The 27,935-nt window shown below is 44.7% G+C and overlaps 1 protein-coding gene across 3 annotated transcripts; it reads left to right on the plus strand.

The window, feature by feature from the left end:
- Positions 1-478: 478 nt before the first annotated feature.
- znf574 (zinc finger protein 574) lies at positions 479-27,841 on the plus strand. 3 transcript variants are annotated; one of them, XM_071396747.1, is made up of 10 exons: positions 479-606; positions 2,319-2,476; positions 5,543-7,292; positions 7,495-7,733; positions 7,982-8,161; positions 8,581-8,678; positions 11,490-11,584; positions 15,066-15,214; positions 25,142-25,429; positions 26,696-27,841. In XM_071396747.1, the coding sequence occupies exons 2-10, from the start codon at positions 2,321-2,323 to the stop codon at positions 27,290-27,292; spliced, it is 3,552 nt and encodes a 1,183-aa protein (XP_071252848.1). In that variant the 5' UTR covers positions 479-606; positions 2,319-2,320; the 3' UTR covers positions 27,293-27,841. The 3 variants fall into 3 exon arrangements, with proteins under 3 accessions (XP_071252848.1, XP_071252847.1, XP_071252846.1); XM_071396746.1 differs by having other exon boundaries at positions 488-606; positions 2,295-2,476; XM_071396745.1 differs by having other exon boundaries at positions 512-606; positions 2,274-2,476.
- Positions 27,842-27,935: the final 94 nt, after the last annotated feature.

The following is a 27,935-nucleotide window of genomic DNA, read 5'->3' on the forward strand; positions in this document are numbered from 1 at the left end:
CCCTTGACTTTGTGCCCTTGCTCAAGACTTTCAGAGGTTTTATGAATGAATAGCACAAAGCCATAAACTGCATCATGATCATGTTGTGATTACAGCTCAACTTCCAAGAAGATGTTTACATAAAAAAAAAGGTCAAACTAATTGGGTAGGTCAGCAAGTAGCTTAGCAGTTAGAGCGTTGGTTCGAATACACATGGTGAAAAATCTGTCGATGTGTGCACTTGAGCAAGGCACTTAACCCTAATTTGCTCCAGGGGCGCCGTATTATACTGACTGCAAGCATTTCACTGCATATATATAGTGTATGTGACAATAAAACATTTAATTTTAAATGAAAGTTGCATGTTCTATCGTATTTGCTACAAAAACTATTGAAACCCGAGTTGATAAACAGAACAACAACAATTGAAGTGCCCTGTTTGGGACTTTAGACAGCCATCATGTTGCACCAAAGTCATACGCTAAGTGCGCTCTTTTGTGTAGTGTAGCCGAATGCTATTGGTGTACGGCGTACGAGAGAGCAGACAGCCAATCCGCTCAAGCCTTGTTAACATGTTGGAACAATAACACAACTTGTTTCCTCAAGAGATAACGGCTTCAGTTTTCGGTGAGTTATTTTGTAATTATCTGACTTTGTTTTTTTATGGATGGAATGTGACTTCAGCCAGGACAACATTTCAGGGACTGATTTATGTTTTCACGGAGTCTCAACGGGGGGAGACATCCAACGTATACATCGAATCGGCAGCCGCCATTACACCACCGAAGAAGTGAATGCCACCCTTCTTCGTCGTTTTTACAAAGCACATAAAATATCTTTAGAGCGACTGCTGGCAGATAGTGGTGAATTAGTTTAGCTAACCTGACAACTGACTTGTATTGATAAAGCTCAAACAGTTTAAGGTGATATTAATCGTGGTAATATAGCATAACGTTGCTTGCATTGTTTGTTCGCGGAAATGCTAGCTAGCAGCTAACGTTAGCTGGCTGTCAGTCAATACATAATAGGCTAATGTTATTTATCTTCCTACAAACATGCAGCTAACCAGTAACGTTAGTTGGTTAAGCTAGTTAAACCCAATCTAAACTTCCCAGTGCCACCAGCGAGTCAGCCGCCCTATAACAAGATAGCAAACAGCTAAATTGCTGACCTCCGGGATTTGTCTGGATCACCTTTGGCATTAATTTGGCGCCATTCACTAACTTGTACTGTAATGGCACAAGTTACTGTGAACGTATTGCAATGTGCAGTACTTTAATGTCAGTACACAATTCCACTAAATGGTATTAGCTGTTTGTCGTATTGTGTTGCATGTTATTCTCTAGTTCTGTTGGGGAAATTATAAGGCTGTATAGTAGCCTACAATCAGGACCTAATCACGTACCATTGTGGAATATATTATTATTGCCAGAAGATACTCTACCATTACACTTGTTTACACAGCTGCACTGGGGTCAGAACGCAATCATGGTTACATGAAGACACTGTGGAGCCAGCACAAGTTATGGGTCGGAAAACGTACCTCAATGCAGGGATGGGATATGCTACTTTACTCCAAATTTTACATTTATTCACACTGCTCCATCGAGAAGATAGGAATTATGTTAGTTTTCCAGGAAAACCGTCCCTTTCGTGCTCATGCTAGATAGCAGTAGTCACCGCAGCCATTATGGAATGGCATGTCCACTGAATGACACTGCCATTCCAAATTGGCTGCGGTGGCTACTGCTAGCTAGCATGAGGACGAAAAGGGCAGTAGTGTGGTCACGTAGTGTATTTTTTATTAACCCATCCACCCTCTTCGGGGGACAAAAATATAATTTTTTGTTTTTACTGCTTTTGTTACATATACACACATTCTCTACCTTTAGGAGCACCAACCGTGGACAAAATAACAATTACCTACTGCCATTTTGTCTGAAAGTTCAACTCTCCTGTCTGACCAAAGCCCAGGCACACATGAAGATACTAATTTTCATAAGTAGAGGGCAATGTTTACAACATGACCTCAATCAAACCTTTTTACATCGTTCCCATTTTAAATGAGGACTTCCAAGCATTTATACATTGGGTAATGCAACACATTCTCAATCGGTCTACAATTAAATATTATGATATTTGTATGCATCAGCTCTGTGTATGGTGGGGGGATAGGCTACATTTAGGTTATGTTAAAAACATATTAGTTAGGTTATATTGTAGGCTAATAATTGACTGCATGTGTTGCTTGCAGACATAAAACAGACCACCCAACCTGAATTGAATATGATCAGTAATGCACTGTTTTGGTCTAGATCTCCTCTCTCTCCCTGTGGCAGGTATGGCGATGGATAGTGCCGCTGTGTACATGTGCTTCCCCTGCTACCAAGAGTTTGACACCCTGGAGGAGGTGCTGGCCCACCAGCTGACCTGCACCACAGAGAACGTGGGGAGTGGGGCCCCCACCCCCGTCTCCATCCCCTTCCTACAGACTCAGGTAATAGTGGAAGCTTCAAACTCCATGGACATTTAAACTAAATAGGCTAGGTCTAGAACATTGATAAACAATAACTTTTTATTAAACGTCTCATCTTTTGCACATCTAGGCTAAATGGTTCTGGATAAAAGCGTCTGCTAAATGGCATATATTATTGTTATTGTTATATTACACTTTATTAATGCAGTAGTGTATACATTTCATAGTGTTGCCATTGTTGTGCTCAAGGCTTCCCATGTGAATTGGAGAGCCTTGTGAGGCTGAAGCTTAATTCAGAGTCCACACGCGCAGAGCCGTGGGGGAGGCACAACCCGACCACGCTCCTTCAAAATTCCCAACCAATGCGGCTCCAGTTTGAATGTGGTGATGGTTGAAAAATAGCTTGAGCCGCGCTGAGAATTCAAAAATGAAAGCCAACGGTCCAATACTCTAGAACACTGCTGTGCAGACGCGTACATGTTTTGGACTCTGATAAGCACTGTAGCCTACAAAACTGCACTGCATTCTACCCAGTACAAAATGAATTAGATCCTCCGTTAAGACATGCATAACTAGGAATTTTCAGTTCACTGAGACGTATTCCTTTGAGATACAGTTCATCCAAATGTTCTACTGCGTTAAGTGGCAGTTCTACAAAGAAGTCCTACAGAATATCTGCATGTTTGAAAGTTCATGAGAGTGAGAACATTCCATTCCATTTTCTTTGAGTCATAATAGGAAATTAGATGACCAGCACTGTCCTTGTTTTTTGTTTATTTTGGGGGGATAAAAATAGACAATACAATATTCAAGTTGGGCAAGAACACATATTTCAAAAACCACCGTATACAAACAAACAAATAATATACATAAAAGAAAAATATGACAGATGACATTACTTTCTACATCAAATATTGAATTATAATATTCCAATGTACAGATACTTTTTCTGTTACTATGTAATTTGAGGGAGTGACACTGTCCTTGTTCTCACTGTATCGCTACCTCGTAATGACAGCTACAGTATGCTCAGAGGTTTAAAACGGTGAGCCGTCGACCGTGAGGGACGTTTACCAGCGTCGCTCTCCGAAACGTGTCCCCAGCCTCCCATGGTGACGGTCTCCTCAAGCTCAGAACCATAAAGCGTGGTGTCATGAGTGACAGGTAGATTGCATCTTGAGTTGCCAGTGGGGAGAGAAAAGGAGCGTGAAAGATGAATCAGTCAGCTCCACCCCTCCTCCTGATGGATGGCTCATTGGCCTCCTCACAGATGAATCAGCTGTGGAAACACTAAAAACCTAAGTGCCTTATGGCATTCTGGCCCCTGCTCTGCCGTCAGCTGCCTTATTACTACCATTCAGACTTCATTAGCTAGATTATCAGAATTTCTGTGTAACATTAAAGGCGACATTGCTATAAAACGGGGTGTTTACATTTCAAATGAATGTAGGCTGCTATTATACCAAACGTTTTTTAACTTGACTTGTTCAGATCCAGAGAACTGTAATGCCATGGAAGAGGCCTAGTAGGAAGTTAGAAGCTTTGCTTTTTAGCATTACAAAGGAAGATGGAAAATGAACACCCTGGTAGAACCACTTTGTAATATGTATTTAATGACATTCCTATTACCCATCTTGCTTACCAAGAAAGAAAAAATTAAGTGTTATTAAAAATAAACTTCAGCAAAGGGGTGTGCTCCCTCAGTTACTTTAATTACATGTTGACCCATGTGTAATATTTTAGTGCACTTCCCGAGTTGAAGTCCAGTTCTGGAATCGTTAATTAAATCAATTAATTATGGTACAGGCCTCTACACACTAGCCAGGCTGACTGACCAAACAGGCCTATGGGCCCTGGTCAAAAGTAGAGAACTATAAGGAATAGGATGCTATTTGGGATGTAGACACAGTTTCCTGTCTCAAGTCCTTCTAGGAGACAGTGACTCAACCACCAGCTTCACATTGAAAATGCTCTCTCATCAAGAACATATTAATACACACATACATGACACTATTTCAAGAGCTCCGGGCGGTCCGCCGTAATTGTTTTTGCCACGTTGGATAAGAACAGTGTCAGCGGCAGTTCAAGTTACATAGTCTGGTTTTATAACTCAGCTTCCTTACTGAGCTAAAACGCTGAGTTGTGCGTACTTATTATGAAACTAAATAAATCAGACATGACTGAAATGTATTGTAATAGTGATTTAGTTTGTTTGCGGAATCAAAACAAGCAACCAAAAAATATTTACTAAGACTATGGAGATTTAAATATATCCATAATAGGAGTCTGTTTCTACATATGATACTAAATATGTTTCTGCATTCTTCAATTCTAACAATGACTCCAACAAATTGCCAAAAGCAGAAACAAGCTGGTAGTACTCAGTCTAGGCTACTAATAACAGAATGAGCCACAGTGGTGCCTCTGCTTGAATGAAGACACTCCTGAAGGAACACATCATTAACCTTGATGGTTCTTATCCTAATGGATCAACGAACAGTTCTCAAACGCCACGGACTGACCCTCTGAACTCAACTGATAGGCCTGTGATATTTATCATCGCCCTGCCCCTCAGTCCTTCCCCTCCCCTCAGAGAAACCCTCCCTCCCCGGCTCTGTTGATCTAAAGACTGCTCTGTCTGCTCTCATTGACCCCTCTGTCCTCTGAATATTCTATTACTATATTCCTCTATTGTCATCCCTCATCTGCCTGACAAAAACACTGTTCCTGTTTCAATTGACTATGGACTTTTTCAACAACAAAAATATTGTCACACACCACGTAGGTCCAGAGAAATGTGTTCTTTTACAGGGTCAGCCATAGTAGTATGGCACCCAAATTAGTCTTTTTACCTTGTCGGCTCGGGTATTCAAACCAGCGACATTTCTGTTACTGGCCCAACCCTATAACTGCTAAGATACCTGGTTGTCTGTGATGGTATTGCTATCCAGTACTGCCATGGAAACGAGTTCTTTCAATTTGACACCAAAACATATTGACGTTTTCGTTCACTCATTATTGTCCAGACTGGTCAGCTTCTGTTTTGTCTTCTTTTCTCACATTCTCTTTTTCTTTCTCTCTCTCCAGCAACAGGTGTATACCGAGCCCATTGCTCCATCGCCTGCCCCTCAGACCAAGGCCAGTTTCTCGTCTCTGCTGCTCAGCTCTGGTGCACCAGGTCTGGCCATGGCTAGCCCAAAGAAGCCCTCCTCAGGAGACACGCCTAAGATCCTGTACCAGTGTGGCGACTGTGACGCCCTGTTCCACTCTCTGATCCTTTGGCAGCAGCACCGCAAACATGGTCAGTGTCTGCAGACCAAGGCAGGACCCACCCAACCACAACCAGGACCAGAAGAGACCGGCTCTGGATATGGATCAGAACTGGCCCCAGAGGGAGGGGGGAAGCAGGGTCAGGCTGAAGTGGAGGTGGACCTGGGTCCAGATGAACTGTATGAACCAAACTCACTGGATGACCAAGAAGGAGGAGGGGGCAGAGGAAGGGGTAGAGGGAGAGGAAGGGGTAGAGGGAGAGGAAGGGGTAGAGGGAGAGGAAGGGGTAGAGGGAGAGTAAGGACTCAGGAGAGGGCACAACAAACCCAGCAACAGCAGGATGTAGTGAAGTCTGAGCTGCCAGCAGAGAAAGAGGAGGATGGGATGAGTGCAGAGGACACATCAGCCAACCTGGATCACATGTATCTGCCAAACACAACCAACAGAGGGCAGGAAGGAGGAGAGGAAGAACCAGAAACAGAGAGCGTAGGGGAATCCAATGGATCTAAAGCCTCTGAGATCCAGGCTCAGGCAGCTCATTCATCTACAGAGGCCCAGTCTGCAGCAGACAGCCAGTCCATCCCCGACCCCGCTCCCTCCCAGGACCCCCCAGACCCCGCTCCCTCCCAGGACCCCCCAGACCGCGCTCCCTCCCAGGACCCCCAAGACAGTGCTCCCTCCCAGGACCCCCCAGACCCCGCTCTCTCCCAGGACCCCCCAGACCCCGTTCCCTCCCAGGACCCCCCAGCCGATAACCCTGGGGAGGAGCAGACGTCTTACTACTACAGGATGAAGGCAGCCAAGAAGCTCAAGCCCCCGTCCAGCCTGCTGTGTGTGGACTGTGGCTCCAGCTTTGGCATGGTGTCTGAGCTGGTGACCCACCGTAAGGCCCAGCATGGCCTCAAGGAAGCCCTGCACCACTGCACCGTGTGTGGGGAGAGCTTCCTCAACACCACTCTCTTCCTCTACCACCGCAAGCAGCACAAGGAGAAAGGCAAGGAGGGGGTCACACAAACCCAGGCCCAGGGAGGACAGATGCAGGATGCAGATTTCCAGTATTACAAAATAGTAACACTGCAGCAAGAGGTGGTGGAAGAGATGGTGGAAGAGTCTAAAGAGGAGACTGTGGGGGTGGTGGATTCCCAGAACAATGGAACTGAGGAGCAGAACCAGGATGGAACCCCCTCTACTTCCACTGTCTCTACCTGTGCTCTGGTTCAGGTGCCCAAGGTGGTCCAGGGCCAGAGTTTCCTGTGTGCCCAGTGTGGAGCCAGCTTCAGTAAAGAGCCAGAGCTCAGTGCCCACCGTAGGGACAAGCACGGCCTGAACGAGCCCCTCCACCACTGTTCCCAGTGTAACCAGAGCTTCATGAACACCACCCAGTACCTTTACCACCGACGCCAGCACCGTGGGGAACCAGGGACTGGGGCAGGAGCAGCCGCGGCCCCCCAGGGAAGCCCCCGCGCCCCCAAGAGGATGCTGTCCCCCCCTGCCGCGTCCAGTGCTGCGTCAGGCTCACCGGCAAAAATACCTGCTATCAGGATACGCAGCATCAACGATCTCAAAGGTAGGTTCAACCCAATGGCAGCTGGGTTCAACCCAATGGCAGCTGGGTTCAACTCAATGGGAAGACTTAACTCTGCTGTAAGGGTGCCTGGAATCATAACTGATTCCAATCCATACTGAATATTGCTAAGTTTCACTATTGTTTAAGGTTATTTTGACAGAACGTCGCTAGTTTCTGACCATGCTCTCTCCTCATTGGGCAGAGAACAAAGACCAAGGTAAAGAGGTGAATCCAGTCATCCTTAAGGAAGAGCAGGATGAGAAGACTGTAGTGGGGGAACAACCAGACACCAACCTCCCTCCTCCAGCCAAGCTGATGCAGGACTGGTCACGCACCCCTCTCCCCCACGTCTGCCCCCACTGTGGCCAGACCTTCACACGCAGGGGGTTCCTCCGCGCTCACGTCTTCAGCCACACCGGAGAGAAGCTCTTCACCTGCAAGGTACTGCTAGACTGGACATGTGTTCTATTGAAAATGCTGTGAAATATTGATGTTAATGACTGAAACTAGTTGTGTATCAACAAGTAGCAGGAGTTAGTTAGGAGTAGCTTCCTATTATATACTTAATGTTTATTTTTCTGTTTAATCTATGTGACAATCTTAGTGCTCTTGTGCTATGTGAAATAGCTATGTTGTACTGGGCTTCTGTCAATCAAATTCATCCTCGTTCTTCTTCTTGGTTAATTCAGGTGTGTCAGAAGTCGTTTGCGTCCTCTCCCAACCTGCTGCGCCACAGCCTGACCCACATGGGCACCAAACCTTTCCCCTGCTCCGTGTGTGGCAAACGCTTCTCCCAGCCGGGCGTCTTGAAGAGGCACGGCCTCACCCACAGCCAGCCCAAATCCCGCCGCCGCAGGTCCCGATGGAAGGTCAGGCACGGGGGGAGTCACTGCACCCTATAGTACACTATTCCCTATGTGGCGCACTACTTTTGACCAGGGCCCATCGGGTCCCCATCGGGCTCTGGTCAAAAGTAGTTCAATATGTAGGGAATGCGGAGCCATTTGGGACACAGCCTTGGATTACCTGATTGTTTTTAGAATGTCTTACAATCCCCTGAGAACATCTCTGAACACACCACAGACAGTCCTGGAGAGCCACAGCGTGAACAGGGTTTTGCTCCAGCCCAATCAGTTGTGTTGATGCTGGGCTGGAACAAATATCTTTACACACTGAGGCTCTCTAGGATCGGAGAAATTCAGGAATGCTATTTGTCTCTACGTTAACATTGAGACAGGCTGTTAGTTCTCTCCCCTGATGTTGTGCTGTGTCAATGACATTCCTGCAGAAGAGGACACCAGAGGGGGAGGATGGAGAAAGCCAGCTGTTCGCCTGTCCCAACTGCACTGCTCGCTTCCAGACTGACCAACAGCTGCAGGAGCACAGGTACGGGTGTGACTGGGCTGTGACTCAATTAAATGTACAGATTGAAATCAACCCCAAAGGCCTGTTTCACAGAACTAGATTAGACCACAGGGGACGCATTTCAATGTGTAAGTTACCTTGATTGGACCCTGCTTGTTTTACAGGGAGAAACAAACACACGACGGTACTGTATTTACAGTGACAGTAGAGCATAAGACTGGACTGAGAACAGGAGATGTGCTACACATAACCCAAACACAGGCCAGACCCTGTTCCTACACAGGCCAGACCCTGTTCCTACACAGGCCGGACCCAGTTCCTACACAGGCCAGACCCTGTTCCTACACAGGCCGGACCCAGTTCCTACACAGGCCGGACCCAGTTCCTACACAGGCCGGACCCAGTTCCTACACAGGCCGGACCCTGTTCCTACACAGGCCGGACCCTGTTCCTACACACAGGACCAACAGGCCGGACCCTGTTCCTACACAGGCCGGACCCTGTTCCTACACAGGCCGGACCCTGTTCCTACACACCGGACCCTGTTCCTACACAGGCCGGACCCTGTTCCTACACACAGGACCAACAGGCCGGACCCTGTTCCTACACACAGGACCAACAGGCCGGACCCTGTTCCTACACAGGCCGGACCCTGTTCCTACACAGGCCGGACCCTGTTCCTACACAGGCCGGACCCAGTTCCTACACAGGCCGGACCCAGTTCCTACACAGGCCGGACCCTGTTCCTACACAGGCCGGACCCTGTTCCTACACACAGGACCAACAGGCCGGACCCTGTTCCTACACATGCCGGACCCTGTTCCTACACAGGCCGGACCCTGTTCCTACACACCGGACCCTGTTCCTACACACCGGACCCTGTTCCTACACAGGCCGGACCCTGTTCCTACACACAGGACCAACAGGCCGGACCCTGTTCCTACACACCGGACCCTGTTCCTACACAGGCCGGACCCTGTTCCTACACACCGGACCCTGTTCCTACACACCGGACCCTGTTCCTACACACCGGACCCTGTTCCTACACAGGCCGGACCCTGTTCCTACACAGTGAGGGGATTTAGACAGAGTTGTTAACATAGAGACAGAGATGCCTCAGTGCCCTTGAGCCCTCGCCAGCGATGATTGACAGGCGGGCGGCGGTAAATTAAGATAACAATAAAGGGTAGGACGAGAAAGCGATGGAGACAGACAGGCTGAGGAACTAGAGGTGGGGGATGCGGGGAGGGAGGAGGTGAGGCAGGAGAAATGATCCGGGGATCAATAGGAGGGCGTGATCATGGAGTGAATGGAACGTTACCCTTGAACTGCATGTCAATGTGTAGTTGGGGCGAAGCAGGAAGTCCCAGCGTCTCTGCCGGGTACAGTCCGTATCCCTACACCCCCTCTCATTAGCGAACACTGGGGGGTGTAGAGACGACCTGGACTGAAGCTTTAATTCTCAGGGTCATCTTGGCCTAAAATATTGATTCCTATTGTCAGCCCTGTGTAGAGGGATGATCGACCAGACAGTTTATATAGGGCTGTAAGTGGTCCACAGCACACACTATGTTTACCATCTAATATTAAACGATGGGGTTAAGTACTTTACAAATCCACTATCATCAGTCATGAATTATACGTAGAACACAATGTATTTTTCAGCAGTTCATAATCATTATTTCTTTATCTGGCCTGATGCCCACACAGACCATCTAGAACAGTGTGACGAACATTATCGTTGCCAAGGACATTGACTCAGCTGCTTGTAATGCATTGGCTAGTGGCGAGCACTAAAACACCTGCTAGCCAGGGATGATTAGTGGAATCTGAGGGTTTTAATGCTGGGCTAGAATAAAACCTTGACACTGCAGGACTGTAGTTAAGAGTTGAATACCTCCACTGCTGAAGCAATGTGTTTAGGTGAACTCTTCCACCACCCTGATATCCACTACTGCAGTGTTTCCCAACCCTGGTCCTCCAGTACCCCCAACAGTACACATTTTTATTGTAGCCCTGGACAAACACACCTGATTCAACTTGTCAACTAATCATCAAGCCTTCAAAGAGTTGAATAAGGTGTGTTTGTCAAGGGCTACAACGAAGCTGTGTACTGTTGGGGGTACTGGAGGACCAGGGCTTGGAAACACTGCAGTAGTGATCAAACACAACACTGATCCAGCCAGTTAAATACATCCCAGGGGTTCTCCTTCCTCTCCTTCCCCCGGGCTATATCCTGCCATTATGGAATGGATAAACATAGGCTCTCATATCTCATCACACACTGAAAATACCCATTTATCTGCAGCCATTGTATTATATGACACACCTAATGACTCCGTATTGAACCTTAAAAGGCTTAACAACACAGTTAAGCACTCAGGTCTGGAGGTAATCCTAATACTGTGACACTAAGGTGATAGCCAGCATGTGGTTGTGTGTGTTATTCCTCCTCTGTGTGGATGAGGATTACAGTGGGCCCTTGAAGCGTGGCTTACATGCATCTACAAATGACACACTACAGTGTTATTAGTACCAGTGAGCTGCTGCCCATAGTGTTGATGATGGTGGTGCTCCTTTTGTCCCTTTTCCTCACAGCTTTATTTCTTTCTCAGCTTCCAAGAAAAACATATTGCTCATTGCAGTACTGTATTATAGCCCTCGTTTTTTATTGCTTTTTGTTTTTATCCCTCTCATTTCTGCTCTGAAAAACCCCCCAAAACATTTGTATTATTTTTCTGTAGTAATTTATTCAGAAGTGTATTATTAACATTAGTTGTTGTTTACACTTCTTTCCCTTTTCTCTTCCGTTCATTGTGTTCTGTCCATCAGACTGCTCCACACCAGCCACCCGTTCCCCTGCTCTGTCTGTGGAGAGGCCTTCAAACGCAGGAAGGAGCTGGACCTGCACTCCCTCATTCACCAAGGTAGGTCCTCCCCTCTCCTCTCAGCTGCCCTGTGTGTCTGATAAGCACTGGATGAGAAAGAGAGACCAGTGCCCGTATCCATAAAGCGTCTGAGTAGGAGTGCTGATCTAGGATCAGTTTTGCCTTTTAGATCATAATGAATTAGATTATAAGGACAGTAGTGATTGTTATACCGAGGCAGAGATTGTCGAGCGTAGGTCTTTCGGAGCATGCAGTTGCATGGTTTGCTAACTATCTGTCTGATAGAACTCAGTGCACTCAATTTGATTGGCTCATGTCTGTTAAATTGTCTGTCTGTAATGGTGTACCCCAGGGCTCTGTACTTGGTCCCCACGTATTCACTATTTTATATAAATAATTTAGACAGAAATGTGCAAAATGCACAACTTCACTTTTATGCTGATGATACTGTTATTTATTGTTGTCATCTCACACAAAAGCTTTCCAGAACTTGCAAACTGCTTTTTATACTGTTCAACATACCTTGTGTCAATTGAAGATTATCCTCAATACTGACATAACTAAACTAATGGTGTTTTCTAAAGCAAGAATTATTACTACCTATTACTACCTGTCAGGGCAATGAGATTAAGACTGTAACCTCATAAATATCTTGGAATTAATTGATAACGGCCTCTCTTTTAAATTGCATATTCAACAATTTACAAGAAAATGTAAACTGAAGTTGGGATTTTATTTTAGGAATAAGGCCTGTTTTTCTTTTGAAGCCAGAAGGAGGCTACTATCAGCTACATTTATGCCTATACTAGACTATGGGGATATTTTATATATGAATGCTTCCGCTCAGTGTTTGAGATCAATTGACAACCTTTACCATGGAGCATTGAGATTTATTTTAAACTGCAAAACCCTTTGTCACCACTGCACTTTATATACCAGGGTTGGCTGGCCTTCTCTAGTCACTCGTAGGCTCAGTCACTGGTATACTTTTATTTACAAAGCCATTTTGGGTTTACTACCATTTTATTTGGCAATTTTTATTGTTCAGAAATGTGGTGAGTACTCTCCGTTCGCAGGACTTTATCCTGCTAACTGTTCCAAATGTCCAAACTGAATTTGGTAAAAGGGCTTTTATGTACTTTGCGCCATTGGGTTGGAACGCCTTACAAAATACTTTTAAACTGGAAGAACTTGTCCCGATTGGTGTTTTTAAATCATTGCTGAAGGATTTTGAGGCTGATTCCCTAACCTGTCAATGTTTTTATTTTGCTGTTTTATGATTTTTTTTTACTAGATTATCTGTAGTCTTTCATGTTGTCTGTCTGTAATTGTGTAATGACTTGGTGCTGCCTATCTTGGCCAGGACGCTCTTGAAAAAGAGATTTATAATCTCAATGAGGCCTTCATGGTTAAATAAAGGTTAAATCAAATAAATCAAATATGTAGTGTGCACTAGTGTATGTGTGGGCCGTGAATTAGTGAAGCTGCTAATGATGGAGCTGATTTCCATGTTAAGTATGCAGAAGTAATCCCTGCGCCTTAGTAGTAATTAGGGGTTTAATGGTTCACCAAACCCATGCAGTTTTGGGGTCACCATTCGGAAGGAAAATGAGATGCCATTCACAATTCACAAGATGCCATTCACAATGTTCTTTGCATTGTCTATTGTGACCAGATTGTTATGTTGGGCCTCAAGTTTCCACTCAGATGCTGCGTTTGTAACCATGTAGGAGGTGGGACTTCGCCAGATGTGAAGTCGTAAATACCAGTTGGATGCGTTCAATGTGAGTTGAACTCGTTGAGAAACGCGGATTGGCTAATGGCCAACAAGCTGTGTCAACCATAAACTAAAAGTAGAGCTATAATGCTTGTAAACAAATTATAGTAAAAAAAAAACACACACAATAGTTTGCTTTTTATAAATAATGTTTTGTTGTTGCATTTAACTGCCGAAAATGCTGTTATAGAGGTCATTTCCTATAGTAGGTGACGTCAGAGGTCACCATGGTGGGAGAAGTGGATGCTCAGGATAATAGACCAGTTTCCCACTAGTAATTACCTGTGAGTGCCGTTCAAGTGGATTATTCCCAGTTGTATGTCACTTCCCACTTGGTTATGAACACACCATGTCATTGCCTCCTTCAGTGCCAGATGTGGACTGAAATAAAGGGGTCGTGTCTGAAGCACCGTACATCTCCCACTCCGGGGTAATGTGATGGGCTGTCACTATAAGCGCAACACGGTGCATTGGCCAATTCATTGAAATCTTCGACTTTGGTTTGCCCATGTAGAGCGGGTACTACCTGTTTGCTGAAATGGGTGCAACAGCGAAGTTCGTAACGTGACTTGAGCACTTTCACAAGGTGCTAAAAAGCCCTATTCTAAACCACCGGGAATGGGCACATACCCGCTGCTCTAAACCAGACTGTAAAAAGTATAAACATAGCCTACTTATCGCTCTTGTAATTTATTTGGCTTGTTCAGAATCAGCTGCCAAGGGCTACTTGAATGCAGAGGGAAGACGATGTTGTGTAGTTTCTTTGCGTTTCCATCTTACTCTGGTATACTGGGGCCCACTGGTGGTGTTGCTGTAAATGTGTCAACATATTTGAAGTGTTGTTAGCTACATAGGCTATTCTCGTTGAGCGTGGCGACTTAGTGTTACCGTTTTATCCACAACTCTATCCATCACCCCTGTAATCCACTGGGAAGCCTAAATGTTCCCAAACTGGGGATTTAAAAGATGATGGGGGATTCTCCAATTCTGGTCTATCGAATCGACGCCACCAATTAATGGGTAAAAATATCTGCTGATCTTAATCAGGTCTGGCGTCAAGTCAACATGGCTGCCGCTGACAGCATCGGTGCAGTGGGGTCAGAGATAAGTGCACCTCAGAGAGAGAGAGAGATGTGATTGGTTGGAATTGATCCATTGATTATTAGTTAATGCTCTATTGATGGAGAGGATCCTTATTAAATGTTTCAACAGAGAGCTCCTCAGGGGAGACTGGTGAACGCTCCAGCCGAGAGGGAGGATTCCGCTGGGTTGGAGTTGCCGTGGTAACTGTAGATGCCGGCGGCTAAGATGGGGAAATATCAAAGCTCAGCATCTTCTCTCGTTTTCTCCTCTTCTTTTGCTCCTTTAGCTTCACAGAAGCAGACAGAGAGCCTGAGTGTGTTTACCAATATCCAGACTGTCAACAGTAGTGCATGTGTCTGTGTGTCTATAAATAAGTTACCTTAAGCCACATACTGTAGCCTATACTGAGTGATGACAATACAGATAGAATACCCTGTAACCCAGTGTGAACCCAGTGTGTGTTTTGGTGGGTAGTGACAGGAGGGGCCTGTGACCAGGGCCTGTGACTGTCTAAATACCCACTCAATCCATACATCCCTGTCCTTTCCATGTTTAGTGTATTTCAATTGATTTCATGTACACTCTCGAAACACTGTTTGGAATGTGATAAACACTAATTTAGTAAGTAATTAACTCATTCTGCCCACCCCATCTCCCCAGATAAGGAGCCAGTGTTGTGCCCCCACTGTTCCTCCCAGTTCTTGAACCAGTCAGTGTTGGACATCCATCTGCAGCGCTGTACCAGCTCAGTGGAGGACAAGACTGTGGGCCGCGGCCGTGGACAGGGACGGGGACGCTCCATGGGACAGGTACACTGGCCGCCTACTCTATACTAGTTATTCCTTATATAAATGGCTACTGTAATAGTAGAATACCTTATAAACTCAGCAAAAAAAGAAACGTCCCTTTTTCAGGTCCCTGTCTTTCAAAGATAATTCGTAAAAATCCAAATAACTTCACAGATCTTCATTGTAAAGGGTTTAAACACTGTTTTCCATGCTTGTTCAATGAACCATAAACAATTAATGAACATGCACCTGTGGAACGGTCATGAAGACACTAACAGCTTACAGACGGTAGGCAATTAAGGTCACAGTTATGATAACTTAGGACACTAAAGAGTCCTTTCTACTGACTCTGAAAAACACCAAAAGAAAGATGCCCAGGGTCCCTGCTCATCTGTGTGAACGTGCCTTAGGCATGCTGCAAGGAGGCATGAGGACTACAGATGTGGCCAGGGCAATAAATTGCAATGTCTGTACTGTGAGACGCCTAAGACAGCGCTACAGGGAGACAGGACAGACAGCTGATCGTCCTCGCAGTGGCAGACCACGTGTAACAACACCTGCACAGGATCGGTACATCCGAACATCACACCTGCGGGACAGGTACAGGATGGCAACCACAACTGCTCGAGTTACACCAGGAACGCACAATCCCTCCGTCAGTGCTCAGACTGTCCGCAATAGGCTGAGAGAGGCTGGACTGAGGGCTTGTAGGCAAATAGTGCTCTTTACTGACGAGTCGCGGTTTTGTCTCACCAGGGGTGATGGTCGGATTCGCGTTTATCGTCGAAGGAATGAGCGTTACACCGAGGCCTGTATTCTGGAGCGGGATCGATTTGGAGGTGGAGGGTCCGTCATGGTCTGGGGCGGTGTGTCACAGCATCATCGGACTGAGCTTGTTGTCATTGCAGGCAGTCTCAACGCTGTGCGTTACAGGGAAGAAATCCTCCTCCCTCATGTGGTACCCTTCCTGCAGGCTCATCCTGACATGGCCCTCCAGCATGACAATGCCACCAGCCATACTGCTCATTCTGTGTGTGATTTCCTGCAAGACAGGAATGTCAGTGTTCTGCCATGACCAGCGAAGAGCCCAGATCTCAATACCATTGAGCACGTCTGGGACCTGTTGGATCGGAGGGTGAGGGCTAGGGCCATTCCCCCCAGAAATGTCCGGGAACGTGCAGGTGCCTTGGTGGAAGAGTGCGGTAACACTTCACAGCAAGAACTGGCAAATCTAGTGCAGTTCACGAATAGGAGATGCAGTGCAGTACTTAATGCAGCTGGTGGCCACACCAGATACTGACTGATACTTTTGATTGAATCTGATGTTCATACAAATATTTACACATGTTAAATTTGCTGAAAATAAACGCTGTTGACAGTGAGAGGACGTTTATTTTTTTGCTGAGTTTATATATGGCTACTGTAATAGTATAATACCTTATATACAGTGAGGGGGGAAAAGTATTTGATCCCCTGCTGATTTTGTACGTTTGCCCACTGACAAAGAAATGATCAGTCTATAATTTTAATGGTAGGTTTATTTGAACAGTGAGAGACAGAATAACAACAACAAAATCCAGGAAACCGCATGTCAAAAATGTTATAAATTGATTTGCATTTTAATGAGGGAAATAAGTATTTGACCCCTCTGCAAAACATGACTTGGTACTTGGAACCTAGTAATATCATCAACTATGTGTAGTTAACTAGTGATTATGTGAAGATTGTTTTTTATAAGATAAGCTTAATGCTAGCTAGCAACTTACCGTGGCTCCTTGCTGCACTCGTGTAACAGGTGGTCAGCCTGCCACGCAGTTTCCTCGTGGAATGCAATGTAATCGGCCATAATCGGCATCCAAAAATGCCGATTACCTATTGTTATGAAAACTTGAAATCGGCCCTAATTATTCGGCCATGCCGATTGTAATCGGTCGACCTCTAATATATATGGCTACTGTAATAGTAGGATCCTACTCTACTCTAGTTGTACCTTACATGGCTACTGGAATAGTATCATAGATTTAGCCGGTGGTAACTTGTAGAATAGACTCCGGCTGGAATGTGGTTTTAACCTGTCAGCATTCAGGATAAGACCCATCCGTTGTATAATTGAAGCAATAAGGCCCGGGGGGGGTGTGGTATATGGCCATAATACCATTGCTAAGGGCTGTTAGGCACGACGGATTGCAATATATCACAAACCCCCGAGGTGCCTTATTGCTATTATAAACTGGTTACCAATGTAATTAGAGCAGTAAAAATAAATGTTTTGTCATACCCTCTGATATACCACGGCTGTCAGCCAATCAGCATTCAGGGCTTGAACCACCCAGTTTATAATACCTTTTATAAACTGGGTGGTTTGAATGCTGATTGGCTGACAGCTGTGGTATATCAGACCGTATACCACAGGTATGACAAAACATTTATTTTTACTGCTCTAATTACGTTGGTAACCAGTTTATAATAGCAATAAGGTACCACTGGGGTTTGTGGTATATGGCCAATATACCACGGCTAAGGGCTGTGTCCAGGCACTCCGCGATGCGTCCTGCATAAGAACAGTCCGTAGCCATGGTGTATTGGCCGTATACCACACCTCTTCGTGCCTTATTGCTTAAATATACATGGCTACTGTAATAGTAGGATCCTACTCTTAACTAGTTATACCTTATACTGCCTTCAGAAAGTATTCACACCCCTTGACTTTTCGCACATTTAGCTTTGTTAAAATATATTACATTTGACATTTTTTGTCACTGGCCTACACTCAATAACCATAATATCAAAGTGGAAATACTGTATGTGTTTTGACATTTTAACAAATTCATTACAAATGAAAATCTGAAATGTCTTGAGTCAATAAGTATTCAACCCCTAAATAAGTTCAGGTGTAAAAATGTGCTTAACAGGTTACATAAGTTTCAAGGACTTCTCTGTAAGGTCCCTCAGTCGAGCAGTACATTTCAACCACAAATTCAACCACAAATACCAGAGAGGTTTTCCAATGCATTGCAAAGAAGGGCACCTATTGGTAGATGGGTAAAAAATGAAAAAAAACAACACTGAATATCCCTTTGAGCATAGTGAAGTTATTAATTACACTTTGGATGGTGTATCAATTGGGGTGGCAGGTAGCCTAATGGTTAGACAGTTGGGCCAGGAACCCGAAAGGTTGTTGGATCGAATCCCCGAGCTGACAAGGTAAAAATCTGTCGTTCTGCCCTTGAACAAGGCAGTTAACCCACTGTTCCACGGTATGCCGTCATTGTGAATAAGAATTTGTTCAGGTGTCTTTCCGAACTCAGTTGCCAGAGAGGAAGGAAACTGCTCAGAGATTTCACCATGAGTTCAATTGTGACTTTAAAACAGTTACAGAGTTTAATGACTGTGATAGGAGAACTGATCAACAACATTTTATTTATTCTACAATACTAACCTAATTGACAGAGTGAAAAGAAGGACCCCTGTACAGAATAAAAAGATTCCAAAACATGCATCCGATTTGCAACAAGGAGGTAAAGTAATACTGAAAAAAATGTGGCAAAGCAATTAACTTTTTGTCCTGAAAACTACGTTTTATATTTGGGGCAAATCCAATGCAACACATTACTGAGTACCACTCTCCATATTTTAAAGCATAGTGGTGGCTGCATCATGTTATGGTTTTGCTTGTAATCGTAATGACTGGGGAGTTTTTCAGAATAAAAAAAATAAACGGAATATACTGTAGCAAAGCACAGGCAAAATCCTAGAGGAAAACCTGGTTCAGTCTAGGGATGGGCATTTCAACTTTTTTTTGACTGTTCAAGTACTCCAGTAAATGTGTGCGTTTATCAATATGCCAACAGTGAGTGTATCAATCAATGCTAGAACAGCTAGCCCCAAATAAGCATGGTCACGAAAGTCAGAAAAACAATAAAATTAATCGCTTACCTTAATAATCTTAATGTTTGCATTCACGAGACTCCCATTTACACAATAAATGTTATTTTTGTTCGATAAATATTACTTTTATAACAATTTGGCCATTTGGGTTGCGCGTTATGTAAGGCCTATTGTATCATAACCATTACAGATAACAAATCCAAATGGCTGAATTGCCTTATATATATATATATACACACAGTTGAAGTCAGAAGTTTACATACACTTAGGTTGGAGTCATTGAAACTCGTTTTTTCAACCACTCCACAAATTTCTTGTTAACAAACTATAGTTTTGGCAAGTCGGTTAGGACATCTACTTTGTGCATGACACAAGTAATTTGTCCAACAATTGTTTACAGACAGATTATTTCACTTATAATTCACTGTATTACAATTCCAGTGGGTCAGAAGTTTACATACACTAAGTTGACTGTGCCTTGAAACAGCTTGGAAAATTCCAGAAAATTATGTCATGGTTTTAGAAGCTTCTGATGGACTAATTGACATCATTTGAGTCAATTGGAGGTGTACCTTCAAGGCCTACCTTCAAACTCAGTGCCTCTTTGCTTGAAATCATAGGAAAATCAAAAGACCTCAGAAAAACATTTGTAGACCTCCACAAGTCTGGTTCATCCTTGGGAGCAATTTCAAAATGCCTGAAGGTACCACATTCATCTGTACAAACAATAGTACACAAGTATAAACACCATGGGACCATGCAGCCGTCATACCGCTCAGGAAGGAGACACGTTCTGTCTCCTAGAGATGAACGTACTTTGGTGCAAAAAGTGCAAATCAATCCCAGAACAACAGCAAAGGAAGATGCTGGAGGAAACAGGTACAAAAGTATCTATATCCACAGTAAAACGAGTCCTATATCGACATAACCTGAAAGGCCGCTCAGCAAGGAAGAAGCCACTGCTCCAAAACCGCTATAAAAAAGCCAGACTACGGTTTGCAACTACACATGGGGACAAAGATCCTGCTTTTTGGAGAAATGTTCACTGCTCTGATGAAACATTAATAGAACTGTTTGGTCATAATGACCATCGTTATGTTTGGAGGAAAAAGGGGGAGGCTTGCAAGCTGAAGAACACCATCCCAACCGTGAAGCACGGGGGTGGCAGCATCATGTTGTGGGGGTGCTTTGCTGCAGGAGGGACTGGTGCACTTCACAAAATAGATGGCATCATGAGGGGGGAAATTATGTGGATATATTGAAGCAACGTCTCAAGACATCAGTCAGGAAGTTAAAGCTTGGTCGCAAATGGGTCTTCCATATGGACAATGACCCCACACATACTTCCAAAGTTGTGGCAAAATGGCTTAAGGACAACAAAGTCAAGGTATTGGAGTGGACATCACAAAGCCCTGACCTCAACCCTATAGAAAATGTGTGGGCAGAACTGAAAAAGCGTGTGCGAGCAAGGAGGCCTACACACCTGACTCAGTTACACCAGCTCTGTCAGGAGGAATGGGGCAAAATTCACCCAACTTATTGTGGGATGCTTGTGGAAGGCTACCTGAAACGTTTGACCCAAGTTAAACAATTTAAAAGCAATGCTACCAAATACACTCAATTAGTATGTTAACTTCTGACCCACTGGGAATGTGATGAAAGAAATTAAAAATGAAATAGATCATTCTCTCAACTATTATTCTGACATTTCACATTTTTAAAATTAATTGGTGATCCTAACTGACCTTAGACAGGGAATTTTTAATACGATTAAATGTTAGGAATTGTGAAACTTATTTGAAATGTATTTGGCTAAGGTGTATGTAAACTTCCGACTTCAACTGTATGCATACTTCCGACTTCAACTGTGTATGTATGTATGCGTTTCTGTGTGTGTGTGTGTGTGTGTGTGTGTGTGTGTGTGTGTGTGTGTGTGTGTGTGTGTGTGTGTGTGTGTGTGTGTGTGTGTGTGTTTATATATATATATATATACAGTGGGGAGAACAAGTATTTGATGCACTGCCGATTTTGCAGGTTTTCCTACTTACAAAGCATGTAGAGGTCTGTAATTTTTATCATAGGTACACTTCAACTGTGAGAGACGGAATCTAAAAATCCAGAAAATCACATTGTATGATTTTTAAGTAATTATAAGTAACATAGGTGTTGTCCAGGTGGGAAAGGGCAGTGTGGAGTGTGATTGAGATTGTGTCATCTGTGGATCTGTTGGGGTGGTATGTGAATTGGAGTGGGTCTAGGGTATCCGGGAGGATGCTGTTGATCTGAGCCATGACCAGCCTATTTAAAGCACTTTATGGCTACCGACGTGAGTGCTATGGGGCGGTAATCATTTAGGCAGGTTACCTTCGCTTTCTTGGGTACAGGGACTATGGTGGTCTGCTTGAAACATGTAGGTATTACAGACTCAGTCAGGGAGTGGTTGAAAATGTCAGTGAAGACACTTGCCAGTTGGTACGCGCATGCTTTGAGTACACGCCCTGGTAATCCGTCTGGCCCTGCGGCTTTGTGAATGTTGACCTGTTTAAAGGTCTTGCACACATCTGCTACCGAGAGCATTATCACACAGTCGTCCAGAACAGCTGGTGCTCTCATGCATGCTTCAGTGTTGCTTGCATAAAAGGCATTTAGCTTGTCTGGTAGGCTCGCGTCACTGGGCAGCTCGCGGCTGGGTTTCCCTTTGTAGTCCGTAATAGTTTTCAAGCCCTGCCGATGAAAGCTCTTACAATATTCGATGATGACATTTCAACACCAAGTCAGAACATTAGGCAACGTTATGAGGGGGAAAGGGACTAAATTATTAGGGTGAGGCATATGGGATACCAACAGCTTACTACACAGCATACACTTAGTATTACTTTCTTAGCTTCAGTATACATATCTCCCAGGCATATTACATCATATATGCAGCAGCATGCAAGAGATTTTTGCAGCACTCCGTTGTGCTGTGCTCACTTGAATAGGAAGGTGGCATGGCGATCCTTCTTGTGGGCAAGTTTTGTCATGAAACTTTGTCATCAAAGTCTGGCATTCTCTGGATTAATGGTGCTTTCAAGACAACTGGGAACAAGGTTGAATCATGACGTCAGTGATCTTCAGGTCGGAGCTCTAGAAGGAAGAAGCCCAAGTTCCCGACTTGGAATTCCGATTTGGTTGACCGTTCAAAGCGTATTTTCCCAGTCGGAGCACATTTTTTCAGAGTTCCCAATTGTCTTGAACTCATGAAGTCTGAGATTTCCCAGTTCCGTTCAAAGCGGCAGAAGTCATGCTGGCTTGACAGCATGGCCAATTTTTCCAACCTTTTCTGGCTTATAGTGTTGCGTGTGAATGTTTATCCTTTTAAGCTTGGGAAAGAGACCCTTAAACTCAGACTTGGACCACACACCCTCTCCACGGAATAGCCTGCAGGGGAAGCAAAATAGGGATTGCTTTGCAACGCTTGCAGTTAGCCACTGATTCCGTCCAAACCATTCATTGTTGAATTTGTGATTTCCAACTTGTTGTGTAATGTTTACGTCCAATGGCCGATGACACCGATACGTTTTATCTATAATTTCTCTTCATATGACAATGATTGAATTAGATTTGCCATTAAATGGTTGACGTGATTGATGACGATAACTGCTTGTCTAGCTTGCTAGCTAAGATTTTGAAAGTATGATGTTGACATGATCAGTCATATAACGTGATTTGACGTAATTTTATCTGTGGCCAATGACTTTGAGCCTTGGATGGGTACTTTTTTTATTTTATTTAATTTTTTAATAAATTTTATCCCATTTTTTCCCCAATTTTCGTGGTATCCAATCGCTAGTGATTACTATCTTGTCTCATCGCTACAACTCCCGTACGGGCTCGGGAGAGACGAAGGTCGAAAGCCATGCGTCCTCCGAAGCACAACCCAACCAAGCCGCACTGCTTCTTAACACAGCGCGCCTCCAACCCGGAAGCCAGCCGCACCAATGTGTCGGAGGAAACACCGTGTACCTGGCCCCCTTGGTTAGCGCGCACTGCGCCCGGCCCGCCACAGGAGTCGCTGGAGCGCGATGAGACAAGGATATCCCTACCGGCCAAACCCTCCCTAACCCGGACGACGCTATGCCAATTGTGCGTCGCCCCACGGACCTCCCGGTCGCGGCCGGCTGCGACAGAGCCTGGGCGCGAACCCAGAGACTCTGGTGGCGCAGCTAGCACTGCGATGCAGTGCCCTAGACCACTGCGCCACCCGGGAGGCCGGATGGGTACTTTTTAATGTAAATCTAAGGCAGCACCCAAGGGGGCTTGATCTTTCAAGCCCTCCCTGTAGATTTTGCCTTGACGTGGTGTCCCCATGAGTGACAGAACACTGAGCCAATCACGGTGCAACTGGAGAAGAGTACCGACCCCTAGGCTCTGTATTTTCACGTGTTAATGCAAACATAACATGCAAAACAGGCAACAAAAAACAAACCAATTTATTTTTATAGCTCAACAGGCTCTGCCCCACCTGCCCTGAATGACGGGTCGCCACTGTGCAAATGCACATGTACACATAGAACAGTCAAAGCAAATTGACGTTGTTTCAAGACAAAAGTTTGACCAAATAGTTTTACAGTATTTGAAAAAATATTGATCTTTGGTTAAAGATGGCGTTTTGACATCAATTATTCATGCCCAGCCCTAGTTCAGTCTGCTTTCCACCAGACACTGGGAGATTCATTCATCTTTCAGCAAGACAGTAACCTTAAAACACAAGGCCAAATCTACACTGGAGTTGCTTACCAAGAAGTGAATATTCCTGAGTGGCTGAGTTAGTTTTGACTTAAATCTGCTTGAAGATCTATGGCAAAACCTGAAAATGGTTGTCTAGCAATGATCAACAACCAATTTGACAGAGCTTGAATAATTTTGAAAAGAATAATGGGCAAATGCTGCACAATCCAAGTGTGGAAAAGTCTTCGAGACTTACCCAGAAAGACTCAAAGCTGTAATCGCTGCCAAAAGTGGTTCTAACATGTATTGACTCAGGGGGTTGAATACTTATCTAATCAAGATATATTCGTTTTTCATATTTTTATTTTATTTTTATTTTTTACAAATGTTCAAATGTTTCTTCCACTTTGACAGAGTATTTAGTGTAGATCGTTGACAAAAAAAATGCAATTATATCCATTTTAATTCCACTTTGTAACACAACAAAATGTGGAAAAAGTCAAGGGGTGTGAATATGTGAAGGCACTGTATAGACATAGATACTGTAATAGTAGGATCTTACTCTACAGATACTGTACCTTATAGACATAGATACTGTAATAGTAGGATCTTACTCTACAGATACTGTACCTTATAGACATGGATACTGTAATAGTAGGATCTTACTCTACAGATACTGTACCTTATAGACATAGATACTGTAATAGTAGAATCTTACTCTACAGATACTGTACCTTATAGACATGGAGACTGTAATAGTAGAATCTTACTCTACAGATACTGTACCTTATAGACATGGATACTGTAATAGTAGAATCTTACTCTACAGATACTGTACCTTATAGACATGGATACTGTAATAGTAGAATCTTACTCTACAGATACTGTACCTTATAGACATGGAGACTGTAATAGTAGAATCTTACTCTACAGATACTGTACCTTATAGACATGGATACTGTAATAGTAGAATCTTACTCTACAGATACTGTACCTTATAGACATGAATACTGTAATAGTAGAATCTTACTCTACAGATACTGTACCTTATAGACATGGATACTGTAATAGTAGAATCTTACTCTACAGATACTGTACCTTATAGACATGGAGACTGTAATAGTAGAATCTTACTCTACAGATACTGTACCTTATAGACATAGAGACTGTAATAGTAGAATCTTACTCTACAGATACTGTACCTTATAGACATGGATACTGTAATAGTAGAATCTTACTCTACAGATACTGTACCTTATAGACATGGATACTGTAATAGTAGGATCCTTTCATCTATGCTTCACTAGTTATTCCCAATACATGTGTCCCTCCCTCTCTCCGGCCATCCAGGTGGAGTGTGATATGTGTGGTCATTGCTGTATGACCCAGGAGGGTCTGGACCTCCATCGGCTGTCCCATACAGGTCAGACCCCCCTGCGCTGCCCTCTGTCCCCCTGCAGACGGCGCTTCGCCTCCAGCTCTGCCCTGGGGGAGCACATTGTGGCCCACTGCCAGGGGACTCTGGGGAAGGGCCGCGGCTCCAAGAGGTTCCACTGCCAGATCTGTGGGAAGGACTTTGCCTACACCTCCACCTTCAACGTCCACATGAGGATCCACACCGATGAGAGGCCCTTCGAGGTAAGGGGGTGGGGAGGTGGAGATGATTGATTGTTTGTGTGTGTGTGCGTGGTGGGTTATCTACTGTGCACGACTGACGTTCGTTATGGTGTGTCTTGTTCTGAAGTGATTTAAAACACAGTCTACTACAAGGGATCAATTAGATTGTCACATTTTTTAGCAGAAGCAGAAAAGGCCGTCTGGACAAGACTTTGGTCGTGGTTCTGCCTGTGGTTACTTTTATTATTGTTTCATTCACTTCTCACTTCCCCCCTGCTGCTCCCCCAATGGACATTCACCCTGCCCCACCCCCAATGGAAATGTATCATTGTTCCAGTTGTAAATATGTATACTAATACTAATAAACTCATCTAATCATCTCATCTATAAAAAAAAATACAAGCTGTGGTTGTGGTCACCCCAGTGTATTATGCCCGCTGGTGTCCTCCCTCCCTCTACACTTCCTATGATTAATGAGTGGGGCTGAGTTAGAACCTGCCATCTCCCCTCTGTGTTACTATTCTGGGACCCAGCACCACTGGGCACTGCACGGAAAGGCAGGAAGGCCCTAAACACAGGAGCAACCGGCCTCTCTGCTCACTGTGGCACAATTTGTGGCAGAACAGCCCCAGGCTTCTATAGTTCAATAACAATGTAATCAAAGCTGTAAAGGTATTGGTGAGAATGTCCCTGCCGATTCCCTCTGGTTCTACTAATGGTAGGTGTTGTCTCTGTGGTCATTCAGTCTGGCAGACAGGCAGGTAACACTGCTGTGTGGAAAAGATGAATGTCCTTCAGTAGTAGTGCAGCTCTGTTCTGTCAGCTTCTTTTTGTTCTGTTCTGTCCCCTGTGTCCCTCTTTCTGTTCTTTATCTCTACCTACCATTGTCCTCTGCCCTCCCTAGATCTCTCTCGCTCTCTCTCTTCTCACACATTGTTTTTCTACCCCTCCTATTCTCCTGCCTCTTCAGCCAGAAGTGCTGTGTCTACAAATTTGGAGAAGTGTTTCAGAAAATATTTTTTCACAAGTTTTCAAGATATGAAATCTATGAATTTTAATATCCGCTCTTCTCCTCTTGTCCTTGTTCTCTCGTTATGTTTTCCGATCCTACCCATCCTTCTCCCCTCCACTCTTCTTCCTCCTCTTCAACTTCTCCTCCCTCTTTCTTTCCGTTCACTCTCTGCCTCTCTTCACTCTCTCCTCTTCCCCTTTCTGCACTCTTTCCCCTCCTCCCACTCTCTGCCCTGTCTCTCCCCCACATGTCCCCTCCTCCTCCTCCTCTCTCAGTGTTCTACGTGTGGGAAGCGTTTCCGCCAGCTGCCCCACCTCAAGGACCATGAGCGTATCCACAGCGGCCTGCGGCCCTTCTGCTGCTGGGTGTGTGGTAAAGCCTTCAGTGTGGCCGGCCGTCTTACTGAGCACGCCCGCATCCACAGCGGAGAGACGCCCTACACCTGCCACCACTGCCCCTCAGCCTTCCGCTCACGCTCCAACCTCGACAAACACATCCGTCTCCACGACGACGGAACGGGTGGAACCACGGCCAACGACGCAGAGGTGGAAGGGGCGAGGGTGCTCTTGTCTACAGGGACGGGGTCAGGTGGCGAGGGGGAGTCGGCGGTGCAGACCATTCTGCTGGTCCAGGCGGATGGAACCACAGAGGGGGTGATGGTGCCGGCTGTGCCCGTCTCAGAGCACTCCTCTGGGGCTATGTTCTCTGGGCAGGCTGGGTCCTCCCAGGTGGTGTTCTTGGGTGGTCAGGCCATCTCTGTCCCCTCCCTGTCAGCCATCATGGAGGGACATGAGATCCCCTCGGTGACTGTGGTAGAGGGACAGGATGTACCACACACCATAGAGTTCATCCTAGAGGAGACCATCTCATAGAGGAGACTGTAGAGGAGGAAGAGGGTAGAAAGGAGAGGGTTTGTGATAGAATGTATTAGAGACTGAGACAGAGTTATACTGAAAGATGGTAGGATTTTCAGTTAGTAAAGGTGAAATAAAAAATAAATAAATAGTGTTGAGTTAAATCAAGATGTATAGTTTTTGCTGTTTCTTCAGTGCCGGGGCTATTCTTGTTAAATGGTCCGAAATATTGTTTCATTTACTTGAATGATCTACATATATGAATTGATTTTGACAGAGTTTAGTGAAGGACCGGATGTGTGGCCCTTAAGCTTTGAGAGGTGCTTCTTAGTTTGGAAGAGCAGAATTGATTTTAAATGTTGAAATCGTACAGCGAAGCCAGTGAAGCAGTTGTATGGTAAAGCATTTATCCTGTTTACAATGAGAAGTTGAATGAAAAGCTGATTGTAAAAGTGTTCCCAGAGTGTGTACCGTCAATATTATTTAGATTGAGTTTTAGCAGGGTTGGACTTGAATCGCCCATAAAATTTCCTCTGTTTTCTTTTTAATAAAAGGCTTCAGCTTTCACCATTTCTCCAACGCTTCTATAATTTTATAAGGAGGATGACTTGTGGTCCTCGCCCTGAAATATCTCACACATCAGATAGGATGGGCTTTATGG

The sequence above is a fragment of the Salvelinus alpinus genome, chromosome 4 (genome assembly GCF_045679555.1).
Source record: "Salvelinus alpinus chromosome 4, SLU_Salpinus.1, whole genome shotgun sequence".
Classification (NCBI taxonomy): domain Eukaryota; kingdom Metazoa; phylum Chordata; class Actinopteri; order Salmoniformes; family Salmonidae; genus Salvelinus; species Salvelinus alpinus.